Source organism: Narcine bancroftii, chromosome 12, assembly GCF_036971445.1.
Source record: "Narcine bancroftii isolate sNarBan1 chromosome 12, sNarBan1.hap1, whole genome shotgun sequence".
NCBI classification, from domain to species: domain Eukaryota; kingdom Metazoa; phylum Chordata; class Chondrichthyes; order Torpediniformes; family Narcinidae; genus Narcine; species Narcine bancroftii.
This window is the reverse complement of record NC_091480.1, coordinates 76,213,559-76,233,940: the sequence shown is the minus strand read 5'-3', so window position 1 is coordinate 76,233,940 and position 20,382 is coordinate 76,213,559. Positions and strand designations below refer to the sequence as shown.

At 43.7% G+C, this 20,382-nt stretch overlaps 1 protein-coding gene across 2 annotated transcripts in view; it reads right to left on the bottom strand.

Moving 5' to 3' along the window:
• Positions 1-20,382, bottom strand: part of LOC138747583 (voltage-dependent L-type calcium channel subunit beta-1-like) — a 97,159-nt gene that overhangs the window by 31,790 nt on the left and 44,987 nt on the right. Inside the window, exons 2-6 of one of the 2 annotated variants that reach the window (XM_069906949.1) lie at positions 18,398-18,517; positions 12,958-13,080; positions 8,505-8,638; positions 5,999-6,072; positions 3,051-3,208 (exon numbers count right to left, since the gene is read on the bottom strand). In XM_069906949.1, coding sequence (XP_069763050.1) covers positions 3,051-3,208; positions 5,999-6,072; positions 8,505-8,638; positions 12,958-13,080; positions 18,398-18,517 — 609 coding nt within the window. Of the gene's footprint in view, positions 1-2,880; positions 2,901-3,050; positions 3,209-5,998; positions 6,073-8,504; positions 8,639-12,957; positions 13,081-18,397; positions 18,518-20,382 lie in introns of both variants that reach the window. The other variant, XM_069906950.1, reaches the window with a different exon arrangement.

Sequence of the window (20,382 nt, the reverse complement as noted above, 5' to 3'; positions counted from 1 at the left end):
GCAACATGTCATTGAAAATTCCTTTTCTGCGTTTGCACTTGGACTCCTTCCCTGCTGATCTTGGTGCAGTCAGTGATGAACACGGTGAAAGTTTTCACCAGGACATTGCCACCATGGAAAAGTGGATTCAGGGCATTGTTGTTGGCCGACAATTGTTGGACACTGACACGAGAGGCATCAGATACTGAGTACAAACAAACATCAGTGGCAAAACATTTTTAGGTCAGTTGAACTAATGCAATATGCTAAATATGCAATTAAATATGCTAAATTCAATAAAAGTTAATTTAATGTTTCTCCAACTTCCTACGTGATGCAGCAAATCTGAAATTATCAGTGAAGTTCTCTATCATAATCTCTAATTCTTTTCAGGAAGCAAACCTTTTGAAAAAAATCTGTCGCCCATTGTAATTTACTGAATTAAATATAGCCTTTGTCTCACCATCTTCGACACTTTAACCAAGTATCTTAATAAGGTGTGGGTCTTATTAATAAGTATTCTGCCAGTGAAGTTGGTTCTTTCTTAGGTGATTTTTTTTCCATCACTTTAAAACCTTCCCTTACCCTCCTCTGTTCTGAAGAGGTAAATTTGCACCGTGGTTCACATTCATAACCATTTTGCAGCGTAGAACTGCCAGGTTAGAGGGGCATCGACTGCAACGTCAATGATCGAGATGCCCCAAATAAGCAATGCATCATGTATGCTGAGCATAAGCCAAGCCATGGTGTATCTTGAACAAGTTGAAGCATTCCAGCCCAAGGCAAAAAAAAAGGTTTGTCAGATCTCAGTTTTGTAAAGATAGAGCCTTTCTTATTTAAAAGCTGTCTCAAGTGCTCAATAAATCGTGCTCAATAAAAAAGTCAAGCCACAACAATACTTTTATGGTGTCCTTTTGAAGCAGTCTTCTTTTATGTATTGCCATGGCTCCTCAATTCTAACTGGCCTTGCTCAGCCACTGAGTGCTGGTCCTGAAAGAAATGCCAAATAAAAATCTGGCTTCCCTCCCCTTTCAATCACATATGAAAACCACTGGACGATGGAAATGATCTGGATTGGGTTTGCCCAATGGAACCCAAAGCCAACAAAGATCTTTCCCCCAGGGCCCATCTTTTAATGGAAGGGGTTTGTTGCAATAAGTGCATTAACCATTAAACTTCCTTACCTGTTAATAAGATTCCTCTTCAAGAATACCCATTAATCTTGCATCGTCCGCCCCAATTCTCACTCTGCTGGACTCTGCCCAACCCACTCAATCCCACGAGGATAAATTATTTTTAAGTGCCTTGGGTAGTGGTCAACGAAGTTCTATCCATTTTGACCCTGGTCTCTGTTTTCCCTTTCTGGAATTTTCTCCCTCCTGACTCACAGGAATTTTTACTGTCCATTGCTATTCTAATAACTATTCAGTCGTGTTTAATTCATTAACACATACATTAAAGAAATTAACGGATGCTGTGTTCAACTTCTAAACTCTGGCATCTCTTTTTGATTTATTAAACCCTGGTTTCACAGTCCAATGCTCATTGTCCAAGTCAGCTTAAATCTGCCTCATGTAAACATTTTAGCACTTTCCAAACAGCATATGGCCTTTTACATGATCCACATTAAGCTGTACGGTATCAGGTTGCTTTTGCTCTAATTCCCTTCCAGTAGCTCAGCCCAGATTTTTGGGTGACCATGGTACTTTTCTCTGCAATGCATCTGTGAACCCTTAAAAAGTGATCTGATTAGGAGCGGTTTTCAATCTCAGCTGCTTTCTGCGGCTGGCTGGAACTTCTTGTTGCTGCGTAACTTTTAAAATTTTAAAACTTAAAAAGTTAAAAAATTTTACTCTAGGCCTACAGCTCGGTAACAGGCCCTTTCAGTCCATGAGCCCGTGCTGCCAAATTACACCCAATTGATCTACAACCCCCTTGTACGTTTTGAAGGGGGGGGGGAAACTGGAGCACCTGGAGGAAACCCACGCAGACACGGGGAGAACGTACAAACTCCTTACAGAAAGCGCGGGATTCGAACCTCGGTGCTGTATCAATGTTGCGCCAACTGCTATGTTAACCATCCTGCCCTTTAATCCCTTCTCTCTATTTTAATATTTTATTAAAAATCAAGTTCATAGAGGCAATTCCTGCTCGTAAACCCACCTTAATGCTTTCACGGTGATTGATGGCATTTTTGTGTTAACATTTCCCATTGTAAAAATCTTATGTCAACATTCCTCATTCTATTTTGACACAGTGGAGATGGAGGCTCCGGCTACCAGGGACTGCAGGACAAAGATGCTGAAGCCAGTGTTTTATTCATCTATAGGATGCGGGCATTGCTGACAGAGTGGGTGTTTATTGACAGTCACTGTTTGCCCTTGAGCTAAATGGTTGCTAAAAGTCATCAATCACTTGGCAGTGGAATGATGTATTCTGCAGACTGGTAAATATCCAGTCCCATAGGACATTCATTACTGAACTTAACTAGTGAAACTGTGAGTACAACCTGGTGAACACCATTACTGCTTCTGGCTTTCTAATTAATTGTATTTAAATCTCCCCTAAGCTTTGCTAGGATTTAAACCTATATCTGGATCATTAGGCTAAATCTCTGCATTGCATTCCTAATCTACATCCACAAAAGCAATCTTGCCTTTATCAATGATATGGATAATAAATGTTCAGAATATTTCAATCTTTAATTTGATAATTGTCACCACGTGGTGAATGCCTTCCAACTTCGTCTTTGACAAAAGCAAATGCTTGGATAAGAATATATCTCATTTTTCAACCCTATTTAATGGGGGATGTATTTTATCAAGATCTTCCCTGGCCAATTCAGCAACCTGGTGGCTCAAAGAGAAATATGAAAATCGTATGAGTAAAACTCGGACTTACCGATTTCTGCTTCTGCTTTGCTGCTCATGTGTGTGTGGAAAGGTAACCCAAGAGAAAAACATAAGGCATGCATATTATTGGCAGGTCTCAGAGACACGGAAGCAGCAGACAGGGTGGCACGCATGCCAGCTCGTGCAACAGGCAGCAGTGGGCGCCAGCAAAGGCGTTACCTTCTTAAAAAATGGGATTCGTTTCGCATTGGATGGGGGAGTGGTGACACTGCTAACACTTGTTTTAGGGGACCGATGGTTGGTTTGTGAATCGCTCTCTTCTGTATCTAAGTCAACGACATCTACATCAAAAGCTAAGTTAGTCAAGTCCGCATTCCCTGAGAAAGGGGAAGAAGCAAAGGATTGAAATGTAACTGATGTTGAAGCAGGAAACATAAATCAACAGCAACTTTAAATCAGAACATAGAAGCTACCCAAAACCAAAGCACCTGTACACTTCAGTCCTTCTGTGTCCACACTGACATTTAGACACCCATTTATACTGATCTGATTCTGATTTGTTCACCCCAGATTTGCACCAATGATCCTCAGATTCCATCATGCACCCTCCCACCGGGGCAAGTTACAATGTACACCTGCTACCACAATTTCAGTAACTACACCTTAAGTAATCCCTATGCCACCAGTGCTCTGTGATTAAGGGTTACTGTGTGTAAGGTTTACTTAAGGTGGGATGTGAGTGGGGAAAAAAAGGTTGAGAATCGCTGCTCTAAACCCATTTGTTACTGAAATATTTTGCTTGAGAAAAATTGTCATTGGACCATTTCCTTTCAAATTATGAAAACGTGCACATAACAAGTCAATTTGGTACGATTAAAACAGTGGTTTTCAAACTTTTCCTTTCCACTCATGTACCACTTTAAGCAATCCCTTACTAATCACAGAGCACCTATGGCATAGGGAATACTTAAAGTGGGATGTGAGTGGAAAGCAAAAGCTTGAAAGCCAGTGTGCTAGCACAGTGACCAGAGTTAAGCATGAAAGTCTGCAGACGCTGGGGTCGAGTGCAGTACACAAGCGTGCTGGTGTAACTCAGCCGGTTACACAGTGTCCATTGGAAGTAAAGCATAATCAATTTTTGGGGTCTGGGGCCTTCATCAGGTATAAGCAAAAACAGGTAGGCACCTGAATAAAACATAGAAACATAGAAGATAGGAGCAGGAGAAGGTCATTCGACCCTTCGAGCCTGCTCCGCCATTCAACGAGATCATGGCTGATCCTAAAGTTCAGTACCCCGTCCCCGCCTTCTCTCCGTAACCTTTAATAAAAAGGTGGGGGAAGGAGTTGGGGGAGAGAGGAGAGAGGAAGGGGCAGGGGGAGGAGCACTGAATAACAGGGAAGAGGTCATAGGTGGGAGGGTAGGAAAAAAGCTAAGTGACAGGAGGAGAGAGAAGCTCTTTGGGAGGAGAATAGGGAGGGAGCTGGAGGAAAGGACACAGAGAAATCAGAGGAAGGGGTTAACAGAAATCGGAGAAGTTAATGCCGCCTGGTTGGAGAGCGCCAAGACGGAATATTAGATGTTGTTCCTCAAATTTCTGGGTGGCTTCAGTTGGGCAGTGCATGAAGACAGAGTTTCTCCAGCACAAATGTGTATTGCACCACAATGTTCCGACTTCATTTTTAATTCTTGAGCTTTACTGATGGGACAATGTGCGGCTGAATGACATAGTTCTGACCATATGTGTGAAGTGGACCCAAATTAGGGGCAGGATAACACATCCTCTCTCCCATCAACCTCAGTGGGGTTACTCCTACCTGATTTCCATCTCCTCCTCTGATTACCAGTGCAGTGTCCCAGACTCAGTCTGGAGACCCACGTGGCATTCAGGGCCAACATGTATCCTTAGGAACTGGGTTATAACATCTTCAGTTCTTTATTGTCCCAGGCCAATCAATACCAGAAGTTAGGCCCTAATTTTACCCCTATCACCCACCCCCCCCCCCCCAATCAAATCCCAGCCCTTTACCTGACTACTACTGATGGGGTCTGATCTTGATCGTCTACATCCACTCCTCCCCTCCATTCCTCCTAACTAAATGACTGAACGACCCAGCCTCCAGATGACCCTTCTAACCCAATCTCACCCCCCCCCCCCCAGATTCAGCCTCAGTTCCTTGGCACCACCTTTTCATTTAGAAAAGTGCAGTCAGGGCTGGGGCATTTAGTACATTGAGCGAATACGCTAGAACTTCCGAACTGTTGGACTTTTTATCTTGCCAGACAGAGTCATGGCCTCAACCTAAAATGAGTGGTCAGCCTTCCAACCACCAACCAACCTGAACATTGCAAACCAGCCTCAAGTTTGGAAGCCTACCCAAGCATCACACCAATGAGATGGTTAATGATGGTGCAAAACTTTTCAACTATCTAGGGCAGCCATTCTCAACCTTTTTTTGGCTTATGGCCCCTTAGGACTCTGCTCATGGTTTATAGGCCCCCGTCCCTGTGAAGGAGTCAAGTTTAGTTTGTTTCTTCAGTACTTCTCTCTCACCCTGCTACACCTTGCCTCCCAACTCCTACCTTAATTAAGGATGACAGTACATGGCCACTGTTAAAATTACTGTGCCCACCCCCACCCCCAGAGGGGTTTCTATGGGCCTGTTGAGAATGGCTGACCTAGGGTCATACAAGGCTTAAATGAAATGACCACAGTGATTGGTGTAGCAACAAATGTTCCCACTATGGGCATCAATTTTATTGGTCCTTCAAGCCCAGAAATAAATCCTGCATCATGAGGTATGAGCCAATGCATGATATTGGGATGGGTTGGCAGGGAAGTATGGATCTGATCCTGCAGCAAGACAGAGAATTTCCCAACACTACTTCTGGTTTGGAAGATGGAAGGTCAAACATATTCATTACATTAATTCCAACTAAAAACATTTATCTCTGTTTTCTGCTTGGATGCGATTAAATCTCCTTTGCGTTTCCAGTATTTAAAATTTCCAAGTGCTTTTTCCCTTCCTTGAGTTTTCCTTTTGCTTGCCTGTTTCGGAATCAGGGGCGCTTCCTCAAGAATCCACAAGGATGAGGTGGAGACCACTAACTCACGTCACCAGGTGAACACAGTTCGTGGAGCTTTTGAAGAAGGGCGTTCAGCACTTACCTGTTGCAGGTGGAGTTGGCCTCCGTGTCCCAGTTACGTCCCCCAGACTAGAGCTGGAGTTTCCACCTGATTTGCTGCAAAAAAAATGGAGAAGAAATAAAATTAATAAATTAGACAAAGTCTATCAGGCAGAAATTCTATCTTTGAAATCATTCTTATAAGGTCTAGTGATGAAAATATATGGATTCAGATTTATTGACATAGTACATACAGGACATCACATACAACCCTGAGATTCTGTATGCTGCAGGCGAGGCAGAATTACCACTTATTAGTAATGCAAAAAAACTGTACTCAAGAAGATAGGTATACATGTAAACAAATAAAGAAATGTAAACAAACTGACTACAATTCAGAAAGCGAGAATAAAGTGCACAAGTAAGAGTCCTTAAATGAGTCCCTGATTAAGTTTATTGTTGAGGAGTCTGATGGGGAGGGATAGCAGCTGTCCTTGAACCTGGTGGTGCAAGTCTCGTGGCTCCTAGACCTCCTTCCTGATGGCAGCGAGAACAAAGCGTGTGCTGGGTGGTGTGGATCCTTTGACAGCAGCATTCCCTGTAGATGTTTCAATGGCAGGGAGAATTTTGCCTGTGATGTCCTGAGCTGTGTCCACTACCTTTTGCAGGGCTTTAAGCTCAGGGGTATTGATGTCCCCATACCAGACTGTGATGCAGTTGGTCAGCACACTTTACACCACACACCTGTAGAAATTTGCCAGGGTTAGAGGAAGTAACCTACCAAACCTCCGTCCACTCCTGAGGAAGTAGAGGTGCTGATGTGCTTTCTTCATGATGCCATTGGTGTGTTGAGTCACCATTAAATTTGCTCACCATCTCCACCTCTGATACCTATGCCATAGGTGATCTGTGGTTAGTAAGGGATTATGTAAGGTGGTATGTGAGTGGAAAGAAAAAGTTTGAGAACGACTGCTCAAGGGGAAATTTACAGTAGACAATATAACAATCCAACTGCACATCTTTGGGATGTTGGAAGAAACAGGAGAAGCTGGGGAAACCCGTGGAGTGAGTTTACTACACAAGGAATGCAGGAAAACTCCACACAGACAGCACCAAATCCAGGTCGCTGAAGTTGTGAGGTGTCAGGTCTCACTGGCTGCCCATTCCACCTGGACAGCTTGGAGGTTATCCTGTATTAACTTGGATTGTTTCCTCTAATTCTGTTACCGTTGCTGGTGGTGTTGACCACTGTTACAAAAGTAGCACCTCCATCACTGGATCTCCCCCAAACCTGCACCATGAAGTCAAGGGCTGATTCCATCAGCAACAGGTGATTGAAGAGTCCCTGTGGTGGGTGAGAGGTGCATTGGTGTAAAAACCTCTCTGGTTTGGGTTCAGATGTGTGACTTGTACACTAATAGATGCCCGTTTAGGACTCTCATATCCAATGCAATACATTTTATAGACACCAGAAAACACACCACATGCCTTCAATTAAAACTGCAAAAGGTTCCTAATTTTTATAAGCATTGGAGCATTTCTAGTCAAAGGTACAGAATGGTCTTGTGATTGGACTGGGAATGACCTCACAACATGATTAGTTTAAGATTCAATTTGTCATAGTAATAAAACAGTACCTATTACATGAAATTTCTTTTTGCCTGCTGCAAGGCAGACAGGTTCGCCACTGACACCAACTGCCTAAGCACCTCTTACATTTTTTACAGTCAGCCCTACAGTCAGAAGCAAAAGCAAGTCCCCCAGAGTCATCGAGTGTCCATAGATTCACCTCCAGTGCTTCCGCAGTCCCCACAGACACATAGAGTCCAGTCCAAACCATTGGCAACACGAGCTCCAGGTCTAAACCTCCGACGCGGTCAGGAACCCTTCGGCGGACTCAGGACCTTTTTGCACCCTGGTTCCCGTACCTGGTACTTCTCCGGCCAGTTCGAGCCAGTCTCCAGCAGTCCGCAACCCGGCGCGAGTCTCCTGACAGCAGTCTCCAGCAGCCTGCAGCTTCCATGACTTGAGTCGCCAGCAGCCCACCGCATGCACTTGTTTTTCAGCTGCAGAGCCCCCCCTCCCCTCATTGGTCCGCCTTCATGGTCACAATCATCTCTTCCGCTTCTCCTTCTCAGACCTGTGGTGCCCCGCTCCTGTTCTCTCCTTCCCCTCATGGCTGCTGCCATCTTGGACGCAGACCTCATGGTCACGGGATCTCAAGTAAAACCACTGTTGGCTCCTTCAAAGGGTCATTCCAAGCCCGTGCAGAAGCGGCTGGACCATGTGGGAGCGCTGCATCTCCACTCCCTCATTCCCCACAGGTCTGCACCAGTGGCAGCATTGCCGCTACAGCGGCTCCGGCAGTGCCGCCATCTTTCAAGCAGTGATTCCAACTAAAATCTGAAGGAAGGCCATTCCATGGTGCTGTCTGGTTTGATTCAGAGTCAAACCTGGGAAGCAACTGAATCTGAAGGAAGATAACCCTGCACAGGGGGTGCAGGGGATAGTGGTGTCAAGAAGTGTAGATCAACAAGGATATACTGTACCTTGAAAGCCTTCCTTGCCTCATCTTCTGCTCCTGTTGTAGTCTGATGTTCTCTAACTTAACGGGGCTTGGAATGAATCCCACCTCGCATCCTTCTTTCACCAGCCGTCCGATCCACCAGTCATTGTTGTATTTCTGGAGGTGAAGGAAGAGAGAAACATGCAATCACTACCTTGTTCCAGGGGAATGTTGGTGTAAAAACAAGCAAGGTCTTTATTTGGTCATCCTAAAACCTTGTAGGTCCAATTCAGGGGACAGTTAAGAGAAAATTACATTGGTAGGATGGTGTCACAGACAGGATAGACCTTGGTGGAAGTTGATTTTACCACAACTCCTTATCATCAAAAGCTATAAATTTTAGAAGTTCACCCTTGAGAACTGTGGAACCAGAATCATTGAGCAAATATGGGTGAATCTTTGGAAGAATAAAGGGTGTTGGAAGGCCAGGCAGAAAATAGAGCTGACCCCAAACTCCGGATAACCAAAGAACATTGTGAATCCAGATCACTAAGAAATCAAACTTGAAAAGGTGAAATGAATTCTGGGCCTGATAGAAACCTGGAGCACACTGGGATTAGACATGATGATATGAGTGCATGAAGTCTTGGTTAGTCCAATTTTGGCCTGGGCCCCACAATCCAGGAGAGGAATATCATCCCCAGATACAGTGCAGTGCAGAATATATGCATCAGAATATGCCTGCGTTCGAAGGTGAGACTAAATAGGGTGGGATTGTTTCCCCTGGAGTGAAACTGGGAGACTGAGGAGGCCCTTATAGAAGTTGGTGGTCATGTCAGGCATGGTTAATCAGTCTTTTACTCATGATAGGGAAGTGTAGGTGGCGGAGTTTTAAGGCGAGAGAGGAAAGAGTTAACCCTTTGGAATCCAGCCATTTTAAATTTTCATAATGTGTACTCAGGACTGGATCCATGGGTAAACTACAGTAACGAACACAAGTACAAACCAGCTGTGGTTGGGTATAAAACCAGTCCCAGAAAACCGGGACACAGAGTATATGTGCTTGTTGGTAGTCCCTGAGTCCAAAATGTTAAAGGGGACCTGAGGGCTAAGTTTTTCACACAGAGGATGGTGGGGGCATGGAATGAGCTGCCAGAGGAAGTGGTTAAGGTGGGTATAATTACAGTTTAAAAGACATTTGGATAGGTACATGTGTAAAGAATTATGGGGCTTCGGCTGTAGTAAGTAGGCTAACAAGAATGAATGGCTCAGTAGATAAAGCAGTCCACAGCTGCAGAGCGTGGTATGACTAGAATGGAATGGGAGTATGAAGCGAGCGATATGGCATATCAGAACAGTGCTGGGAAGGTTACTGGATGCTACTTCACAGAAACTGCAAAAACATCAGATTGCCAATTAGTGAAAAACGTAGGCATCCGTCTCAAGATTTATACAAGTTGTATGAGAATACAACTCTCATCCAGGGAACAAGTTACATTCTTTACTCTTTCTTTGTACTCCTTGCTTCCGCTAGTGTAATACAATAAAAAGTGATTGTATGCTCTTTGGTTCTCCTGTTGTTTGTTTTATTACAGTGCAGGTCGAGTTTAACACACGGATAGGAAAGGTTTCGAGGAATATGGGCCAAATGCATGGAAATGGGACTAGCTCAGGTAGACTAGCGTTGGCATGGATCAGTTGGGTTGAAGGTCCTGTTACTGTGCAGTTTAACTCGGTGACTGATAATAACTGGACCACAAGGACTAACTTCTAAGGAGAGATTACCCATAGCAGGGTTGTATTCCTGGAATTTTGATGCAGTAATTTGAACAAGGCTTCCAAGGCAGTAAGAAGAATTGATAAGAAAAAGAGAGTGAAAAAAATCTGGGAATTAGGCCGGTTCTTTAAGAAGTGGAATTGGCAAACCCTTCAACATGGAGAGGATTGCAGAGGTTTGGAATTCTACGAGTAGCAGTTCACACGAGGTCAGTTGTTCATTTTAAATCTGCACGAACAGATTTCTGTATTAAGGCACATGAGACACACAGGTACGTGGAATTAGATCACAGATCAGTGATGATCTCACTAAATGGGACAACTGTGCAGGAGGCTGAATAATCTTCCCCTTCCTCCTACTTCCTGTAATAATACATTCTTACTCCTCATTACATTAGCTTGTAGCGTTGACTAACGGCAGCGCTACTGAAGTGAAGTACATTCACACAACACAAGGTGAACGTAATTGAACTTTATTTGAATCTCTTGTGCTGCTTTTAGGGGACGGCCCACTTCCTGTCTGGGGCACGCTGGTCTGAGGGAGTGACGTCAGCGCGTTGCAGAGTCAATGCCTGCCCAGCAACGTGCATCCAGGAAGTGGCGACATTTCCCGGGCAACATGAGACGCCAAAAGTGGGCTTCTCCTGAGAAGGAAAGGTGGGCCTGCGCCACCTTGTACCAACCGACTGGGGCGGCGATTCAGCCCATCTAACCGCATGGTCACTCGGCCCGCTACAAGCTCATGTTTAAACAATTCCAGTGTCCTGCTCTCACCTACCATTCTGGTAACATGCTCCACCATTTTTTTCAACCCTTGTTAAACAAAATACTTTGTAAGACTGCAAGAAGCTGCAGAGATTGTGATCTCGGCTCAGACAATCGCACAAACGTTCTCCCCATCCATCCAAACCTCCAAAACCTCGTAGTCGAAGATGACCATGGCTTCAAAGTCAAATGAAAGATTGATGGCTGTGGGTCCGGAGGTGACTGGTGAGGCCCTGAAGGCTCGCCCACATGTGGGACACAAGTGGGTGGGTGCTGTCGTGGCAGTGATGTTGTTCGGGCCTTGCGCACAGCACACTTTTGTTGTAAAAAGCAGCCGTTGTACTAATGGACTCATCTCACTCTTGGCCACACTCTTTGCTTCCTTTCCTCGCTGGGAAGAAGATTCGGCATTCATGCACCACCCGATTAAAGGTCAGTTCCTTTGCTGCGGCCATCAGGCTACTGAACGGACCTCGCAATAATGAAATAATATTGCCCATACTGTGTTTGAACTGATCTCTGACTGAAATTCTGCTCACTGTACTGTTTGAATACATGCTAGAAACAAACCTTAAGACAATAAATGCAAAATTCTACATGAATTTGATCAAATTTTCTTTATCTACCCCAAACCTGGGTCCCTTTGTCCTGCTGCTCTGGTATATCCAAAAAGAGTTTTTCCAAGCTTATTTCTTCAGTCCTGCACAGCTCTAAGGTTTCTTGTTTTCTAAGGCTCAACTCAAAGACACAGAAGGCCACAGGGAAGGCAGAACTGAAGTTGGTGGAGCGAGTGGAACTAAACCGAGTTCCTTCCCCAAGCTCTGCAATTATCACAGTAAGTGAAAAAGGCTGCAGTCGTTGGAAATGCTGGAAAAAATCAGCAGGTCAGGTAGCATCTGTGAAAGAGTCCTTCTGTTTAAAGCTGCACACATGTACACTGCACAAGTGTATTAAGATATGATGTGCATTAAGAATGCATACACCATAGTAAGTGCATTAAAATCTCTGGTATCTATCACCTACAGGGTATAGTAGAAGCCGGATGTGAGTTTTCCAGTTGCTTGAAACACACTCTTGCAATGCCTAAGTAATATACCAGCATTAAGAATAAACAGTTTAAAAGACTAAAGACAGGGCAAAATGTAAAGTAATTTGAAAAGAATCAGCATTGAAGTCCTTAATTATGCGAAGTTCACAAAATTTAAATTTGAACCCTGGTCGCTGGCGCTGTAACAGCGTTGCGCTAGCCGCTACGCTAACTGTGTCACCGTCATTATTAACCCCCAAGTTTACAGATAAAACTTACTAATATACCAATAACGATAGAGACTCTTTCTAAGCAGGGAGAAGGAAACACTTTAAGAAAGTCACCCAACAGCGAGTGGGATCAACCAGCTCTTCATCCTGGGCGACGCCACTTTATTCAAACAACTGCTACGAGCAAAGCACAATCAAGGCAATCTGCTGGCTGAATATTTGCTCCCATCTTCACCAAAGATTAATGTGTCACTTCAAAGAACATTTTATATTTGCAATCTAAACTATTATTTATTCTTATTTAGTTTAATTGTTAACATTTATTTATTTTCCCTGATATTTTTGGTGGTTGCTTGAATTCTGGACAATGGGTTTTTCTTTTTACTGTATATGGGTACACCATATACCCACGCACAATTGAACAGATACGCTCTATAAGAGTATGCACCTGCATACAAACGCATGGGTGCCCATGCAGATGCATCATGGTGAGATGTATCCATGCATGTTTACCTGCTACATATACTCAAGCACAGAGGTAATGACGCCACACATTCCTAAGCACAAATACCTGGAGAAAGTATGCACATAAGCATAAGTGCATGCGTTTACAATGCACCCACACACAAGTACGAGGACACAAAATCCGCCAATGTACCACAACAAGTGAAATACATTGCAACCAGCAGAACACTTACTTCTTTGATGTGTAGGAAATCTTTGGATTCAAAGGAAATGGCAATGCCTTGGACAGGGATGTCGTCATTCTGGCTGGGATTGTAGCCAACATTTGTTCGAACAGCAAATGCAACAGGCTTGGTCTGAAACAAAATAAAGCAGAACAATGCATCCAAGTGTAGTCTGGAGACAGTTTTGCCAAGTCAACTAAGACACGAAAGAATCTAAACTATGCACCTTGGGATAATCCATGCATTTACGTTAAATACAGCTATTCCCCGATATATGTCCTAGTTCCGTTCTGACCAAGCGGTCGTATCTTGAAATGGACCTAAGTCAGAAGGATGTTAGCGTGGCATGTAGAAGTCATAAATCAAGTAATTTTCAATTTCCTTGGTTTCTTGCCAGATCTATCATCAGGGAATGGATTTTTCCTCTTTCTCGCCATTTTCTTTGGCGAGCTTACAGTGTTAACAGAATGGCAACTGAGAGAATGTCACTATTGTACACACACAGCTGTTATTTTTTGGCCGTATGTACGGATAGTCGCATAGGTTGTAAGTTGGGGAGAGGCTGTGCCCGGTTCCATGACCTTGCATAAACTTGACACAGCGATGTAGTCGGAATGGGAGGGACAACGGTTTTAATACAAAGTCTTTGGTATTTTGTTCAGCAAGATGTATGCCCCAGCAAATGAGACAGAGAATGGACTCATGGCTCTCAAGAATAGAGTCATGGAGAAATACAGCCCACTGAGTCCATGCTGACCATCTACAAATTTCTACAGGTGTGTGGTGGAAAGTGTGCTGACTGGCTGCATCATGGTCTGGTCTGGGGACACCAATACCCCTAAGCATAAAGCCCTGGAAAAGGTAGTGGACATATCCCAGGACAACACAGGTAAAATCCTCCCCATCATCGAGAACATCAACAGGGAACACTGCCTTTGGAGAACAGCAGCAACCATCAAGGACCCACACCAGCCAGCACACGTTCTGTTCTCGCTGTTACCATTAGGAAAAAGGTCTAGGTGCCACAGGACTCGCACTCACCAGGTTCAGGAACAGCTGCTCCTCCTCCACCATCAGACTCCTCAACAACAAACTCAATCACGGACTCATTTAAGGACTCTTAGTTTACATTTTAATGATTTTTTTCTCTCTGTATTGCACAGTTTATTTTTACACGTCACTATTTGTTTATGAGTACAGATTTTTTTTTACTACCAAGAAGTGGTAATTCTGCCTTGCCCGCAGGAAAAAGAATCTCAGAGTTGAATGGGATGTCTGATAATAAATCTGAAATCTAGCACCCATTTACACCTATCCTAAATTCACCCCATTTTTCTCATTCTTTCCACATTCTCCTCAACTCCCCTCCGATTCCACTACACACTTACACCCTCTGGCTAACTTACGCTGGCCAATGAACCCACTGACCTGAACATCTTTGAGATGTGGGAGGAAACTGAGCCACTCAGTGGAAACTTGCACCGTTACAGGGAAAACACGCAAACCTCATCCAGACTATGCCCGAAGCCATGATCGAACATGATCCCTTGTGTGCTCTGAGGCAGTGGCTCTTCTAACTGTGTCACAGAGTAGTGAATGAGTTTGTACAGAGAAACAAGTCTCTCATCTCATCAGTTTGAGCTAAATTCAGACACAGGTTCTTGTGATTGGTGGATAACGCTCCAGCCAACTATAAGATCCAGTAACCAATCAAATGAAACATCTGTATATATATGTTGAATATCAGCCCAGCCATCAGGAGGACGATGAAACCATGTGTCCCTCAGGACTGCACTTTATTGATTCTTTTTTCCGCTCTGCATTGCACAGTCAGTTGTTGACAATTCTTTATTTGTTTACATGTATTCATTAAGTACATTTTTTTTGCACTACCAATAAGTGGTAATTCTGCCTCGTCCGTAGGAAAAAGAATCTCAGGGTGGTATGTAATGACATGTATGTACTCTGACAATAAATCTGAAATCTAATTGTCAGAAACTCTAAACAATACTGAGGCCTAGTTCAAACTTGCAGAATCTCTGCTCCCAGCACCAAATTTTATAAATAATCCCAATATTTAATTGATTTGTTGATGGCTATCAATCCCAAACGTCGGTAATAAATGTTTATCTCCTACAAACACTGCGAGATCAGCTGAGTTCATCCAGCACCTCTGTGTTCTTAATACACCCATTCTCACTTCAGTGATCTTCCTTCCAAGGTTTTCTAGTGGATGAGACTTTCAGTATATCTAGAGACAGAAATTGAATTCCCACCATGACAGCTGAGGAATTTAAATTCATGTAATTAAATAAATCTGGATTGATGTCAATCAACAACCCTCTTCTGGGAAGGAAATCTTCCATCCTTACTCAGTCTGTCATCTACTCTAGACCCACTAAAGTGGTTGACCCTTAACTGCCTTCTCAGATCGGGCATTTAATGATGGACAGTAGGTGACAGAGGAACTAGGTGGAAATCCGAGTGCTCTGGAATGTGATACATTTCAGAGAAGCTCTCAGAAAATCTCATGGATTATGGCACTTGAGAATTGGACACAACTGGTGTTGCGAAGAGAATGTGCCCAAACAGCACCAAGTATCACTGGATAAACACAATATTTTTGATATTCTTAACAGTGGGACTGCTACAAGACTGTTGAATCTGCTAAAACAACTTTCCAAGACTCCTCGATTTATTTATTAACAATATTTATTTTCATATACTGTATGTATACAGTATATGCTCTGTGTATAGGTATCGTTTGTCTATATGTGTGTATGCAGGGTTCTGCACTGTGGACTAGAGAACGCTGTTTCGTCGGGTTACACTAGTACAATTGGATGATAAATACACTTAAACTTGTTGTTTTGTGATCTTAAATCTTTCCTAGACCTTAAAATGACTGCATGCATTGGACAAGTACTTATAATGTCGATAACACCCTGAGACACTCACAAAAGAGTGAGATTGGCTCCGAGACTGAGTATTGCAAAGGGGAACATATACCAGCACAAAATAGGGGGCAGAGCAGGTGTTTGCAGAGGTACTTTGCTTGAATTAATGTTCTCATATTGGTCATGTATTGAGCACAGGAGATAGGTGTCATGACGCAGGTATACAAGATATTGGTGAGATATTTTTCTTTTTAAAGATTCTTTTTCTTTTTAAAATATTTTTTATTGATTTTAATAAAGAACTTATACAAACAAAAAAAAACTACAATTCATTAAGATGTGGACAGTTACATAAACATTCAGTTTAACACTAACATACATAAATTGTAAATCGTATCCATAATTCATATTCTAAATAGTATTTAACTTTTTTAGAAAAAAACTCTAATAATGCTAAAAAAAGGAAAGAAGAAAATAGTACAAGAGAAAAACTGAATCCCCCCTTACCGAACCGCATTTCCAGATGTTATATATTTCATCTTGAAATGTCTGATGGATTTCACAGAGATGTTAATGGCTCTGGCTGCATCATCACCCAACCCTGGTGTATTTTACACCTCGAAACTGCATCTCCTCATTCTTGCCTGAAACAAGTGTTTGCCATATAAATTCTGGCTTAAACCTGGTCTGAAAACTGTCACCATGAGTTTATAAATAACCTTGTAATTTGTCAGTAAAATATGGTGAGGACAGGAAATGTTCCCCTATAAAGAAAATTAACCCCTGGGGTTGGTTCTGGATCACAATCCAGGAGGTGCATCCCTGCCCCAGCCGTTGGGTTGATTGCAACAGGTGACATTAGGATTGGCTCCAATTCCACTCATGAAGGTGGTTTAAAGCTACAAACCTCGTGCATCACCTGGAAATAACATTTTGTAGTGAGCTAACAAAAGTAACTTCAGGACAGATGACAAAAGTTTGTCCAAGGAGCACCTCGTAAGGGGTAGAGTGAGGTAGAGAGATTTAAGGAAGGGATACAGAGCTGAGTAGTGTTAAAAGAAAAACAAAGGTAAAAAATATTAATATAAGGAATGTGAAAAAGATACAAGTCGGACAACTTAATTACATTGGAGTAAAATTATAAAGTAAGTCATAAATGACCCCCATAACTTCTGGAATCTTATATCTGAATAATTAATCTTTTCCATATGCAAACAGGACATGATGTCACGCTCCCCCTGACCAGGAGTAGGTGGGGCAGCATCCTTCCATTTAAGTAAAATCACACACCTCACCAAAAGAGAGGCAATAGAAATGGTGCGACTCTGAACCAGAGACAAAGAAGAATCATTCCCTCCTGTTGTGCCGAGGAGGCCACCAAAGGGTTCGGTGTTAAATCTATATTAAAAATCTTTGATAAAGTGTGGAAAACCTCTCTCCAGTATTTTTCTAGACTAGGACAAGACCAGAACATACGAGTACTTTTAAGATTCAAGATTTTGTTATTGTCATGTAATAAAACATAAAATGTGATATTACATGAAATTTCCTTTAGTCTGCTGTAAGGCAGACAAAGATTTGGTATCAGCAGAAATTGCCCGGCACCCCTTACAGTCAGAGAAGGAAAAGCAAAAGAGTCACCGAATGCCCATGGATTTACCCCAGTGCTCTCACGCAGCCTCCACAGCCACACAGCTTTCATTCCAAACCATCGGCAACCCGAGCTCCAGATCCAAACCTCCAACACGATCAGGAAACCTCCAGCACCCTCTCGCATGCCAGTTCCGATACCTGGTACCTGTTCAGCCAATCTCGAGCAAATCTCCAGCGGTCCGCAGCCTGATGTGAGTACCACAACCGCCGTTGCCTTCAGCCCGCAGCCTGCGTGGGTTCCTTGCCTCGAGTCTCGAACAGCCCATGTGTTCTTCAGCCTCAGAGACCCTCGCTGGTCAGCCACCATGGTTACCATCCCATGGGTCATCTCCTCTGCTACTCCTTCTCAAACGAGGGGGTGGTCTTCCCATTTTTCTGGTGCCCTGTGCCAATCCTCTGCCTCCCCGGAACCTCTTCATGGCTGCTGCTGTGCATTGACAGGATTTTAAGATAAAGTACCTTTGGCTCCATGAACAGCAAATTTAAAGCCAGTACAGAGCAGACAGCAGTCGGACTTGGCCTATGGACCCAGTGGGGGAACGCTGTGTCTCTGATCCCTGCTCTCCGTGGGTCTCCATCAGCTCTGGCAGCACCACCATTTTTTTGGTCCAGTCCTCTTGCCATCTAAAGGAAGGATGCCATTAAGCTGGAAAGGGTGCAGAATAAAAATCACGAGGATGTTACTGGGAACTGCGGGTTAGAGATTCAAGAAGAGGCTTGGTAGGCTGGGACTTGTTTGAATTAATGTTCTCGCACTGAGACTCTGTGTATCTGACAGCCAGCCTTGTGTTTGGGCTTCATTGAGTGACATTTGGCAGCCAGTAACACAAGCCATTCCCTCCCAACCAGTTTGGAAGCATGTGATTCTAGGGCAGCAGGTGAGCAAGAGCTGATCTTACCTTTGCCTTCTCAAGTTGCGCCAAAGCCTGTCGCTCAGCTTCTTTGCGTAAGGCCTCTCTGTCCTCCTCCAGAGAGATGTCTGAATCTGATGGGCGACTGGTATAGGAGTCAGCTGAACCCTGAGCAGGAAACAGAGGCAACAGTTTCACTACTTTGCTTATATATGGATTTCCCAACATTGCAATCCTTTGGTACAACAGGGGCACAAAGGAGATTTGTCAGGACTTGAGGAACTGTGTTACAGGGAAAGGTTAAACAGGTTATTCCATGGAGCATAGAAAAATGAGGGGAGATTTGATTGTGGTACACAAAATTATGATGGTTATTGATTGAGTAAATGCAAGCAGGAATTTTCCAATGAGTTAAGATGAAATTAAAAACTGAGGTTAAGGGTTAAAGGTGAAAGGAATGAAACACAAAAGTCTTCAAACGGGTTGTTGGGAGTTCGGATGGGCGGGTAGTTGGGGCATTGGGAGCTCTGGTGGACAGGTGGTCAGGATATCAGGAGCTCGGATGGGTGGGCAGCTGGGGTGTTGGGAGTTTGGGTGGGCAGTGGTTGGGGCATCAGGATCTCAGATGGGTGGGCGGCCGGGGCACTGGGAGCTCAGATGGGTGGGCTGCTGGGGTGTCGGGAGCTTGGATGGGTTGGATGCCAGGGTGACAGGAGCTCAGAAGGGCTGGTGGCAGAGAGGGTCAGGAGCTCGGATGGATGGGCAGCAAGGGCATTGGAGCTCAGATGGGTGGGTGGTCAGGGCATTGGGAGCTCGGATGGGTGGCGGTTGGGGTCAAAAATTGTGGGGGGGGGGGTTGACTTTTACATGAGTCATATGGAAAACGTGATTTTTGGGCCAAAAATGGTGGGGGTGGGGGAGGTTTGACTATCACATGGTATCCACGATTACACGAGTATATATGATAACTGCAGATATGATGGTTGAAAGGGTCCAATTCACTGCTGTATGACTTGATAACATCACCAACACTATAGCTGCCCTGTTAAACAAACCTTTGAGTTCCAAACACGATATTTGGAGTGGTGCTGTATCTCCAGTTAAGCTTGTTTGGATGATGTAGAACAGTGCTAAGCCATAAGTGCTCTGTGATTAGTAAGGGATTACTTAAGTGGAAAGAGGCAGTTTGAAAACCACTAGTGTAGAACGTAGTGGACTTAAGCCTCTTGCTAACTTCACGATTGCAAATAGAAACTGAAATACCTGACAATTCTACTGTTTACAAGGCTCTCATTTATTTGAGTTTAGGATACACTCTCCACAGCAAAAACAGGGCTAACTCGGAAGTTCCCAATCTCCTTTCACCCACACATCATCTTCAGTGTTCCTTTGTGTATCACGGACCAGCAGTGGTCTGGGTGTGGGGATGTGCTGGAGCTCCTTCCCAGGCCAACAGGAGCTTTGTTTTGTTTAGATAAGTATTTTTTTGAGCATTTTAATTTTTTTGTCATCAAACTTACAATCTAATTTTACATATTTACTTATTATATCGGAAATATTCGCTGTGCACCACCATTAATAAGCTTAGGGATCACAGTCCACAGATTCGGAAATACTGTCCTGACTCATTGCTCACAATTATCAGCTGACTTTCCAAACTGTGAATGCTCACGTGTGTGTTTGTGTGTGTACGTGTGTGTATGTGTGCGTGTGTGTGCGTATATGTGTATATGCCTGTGTACAAATGGAGAACAGTGGAGGTTCACTTCAGTTCTCTTCACACAAGAAATTGCAAATGGAGTTGATCATGGAGAGCCCTTTAATCTTCACCATTCAACATGACTATGGCTGATCAGAAAACTCAGTAACTTCCCCATCAAACATTGTCAATACCACTGTATTACTGTAGTGAACTGGGATTCACTAGAAGTGTCCTATACTGACAACTGGTCCCGCCTCCTCCCCGAGGGCCCGTATATAACCTTGGTTTTCTGCCTAAACCCTGAACCCCTCTGAAGCCTGTTCATGAACCC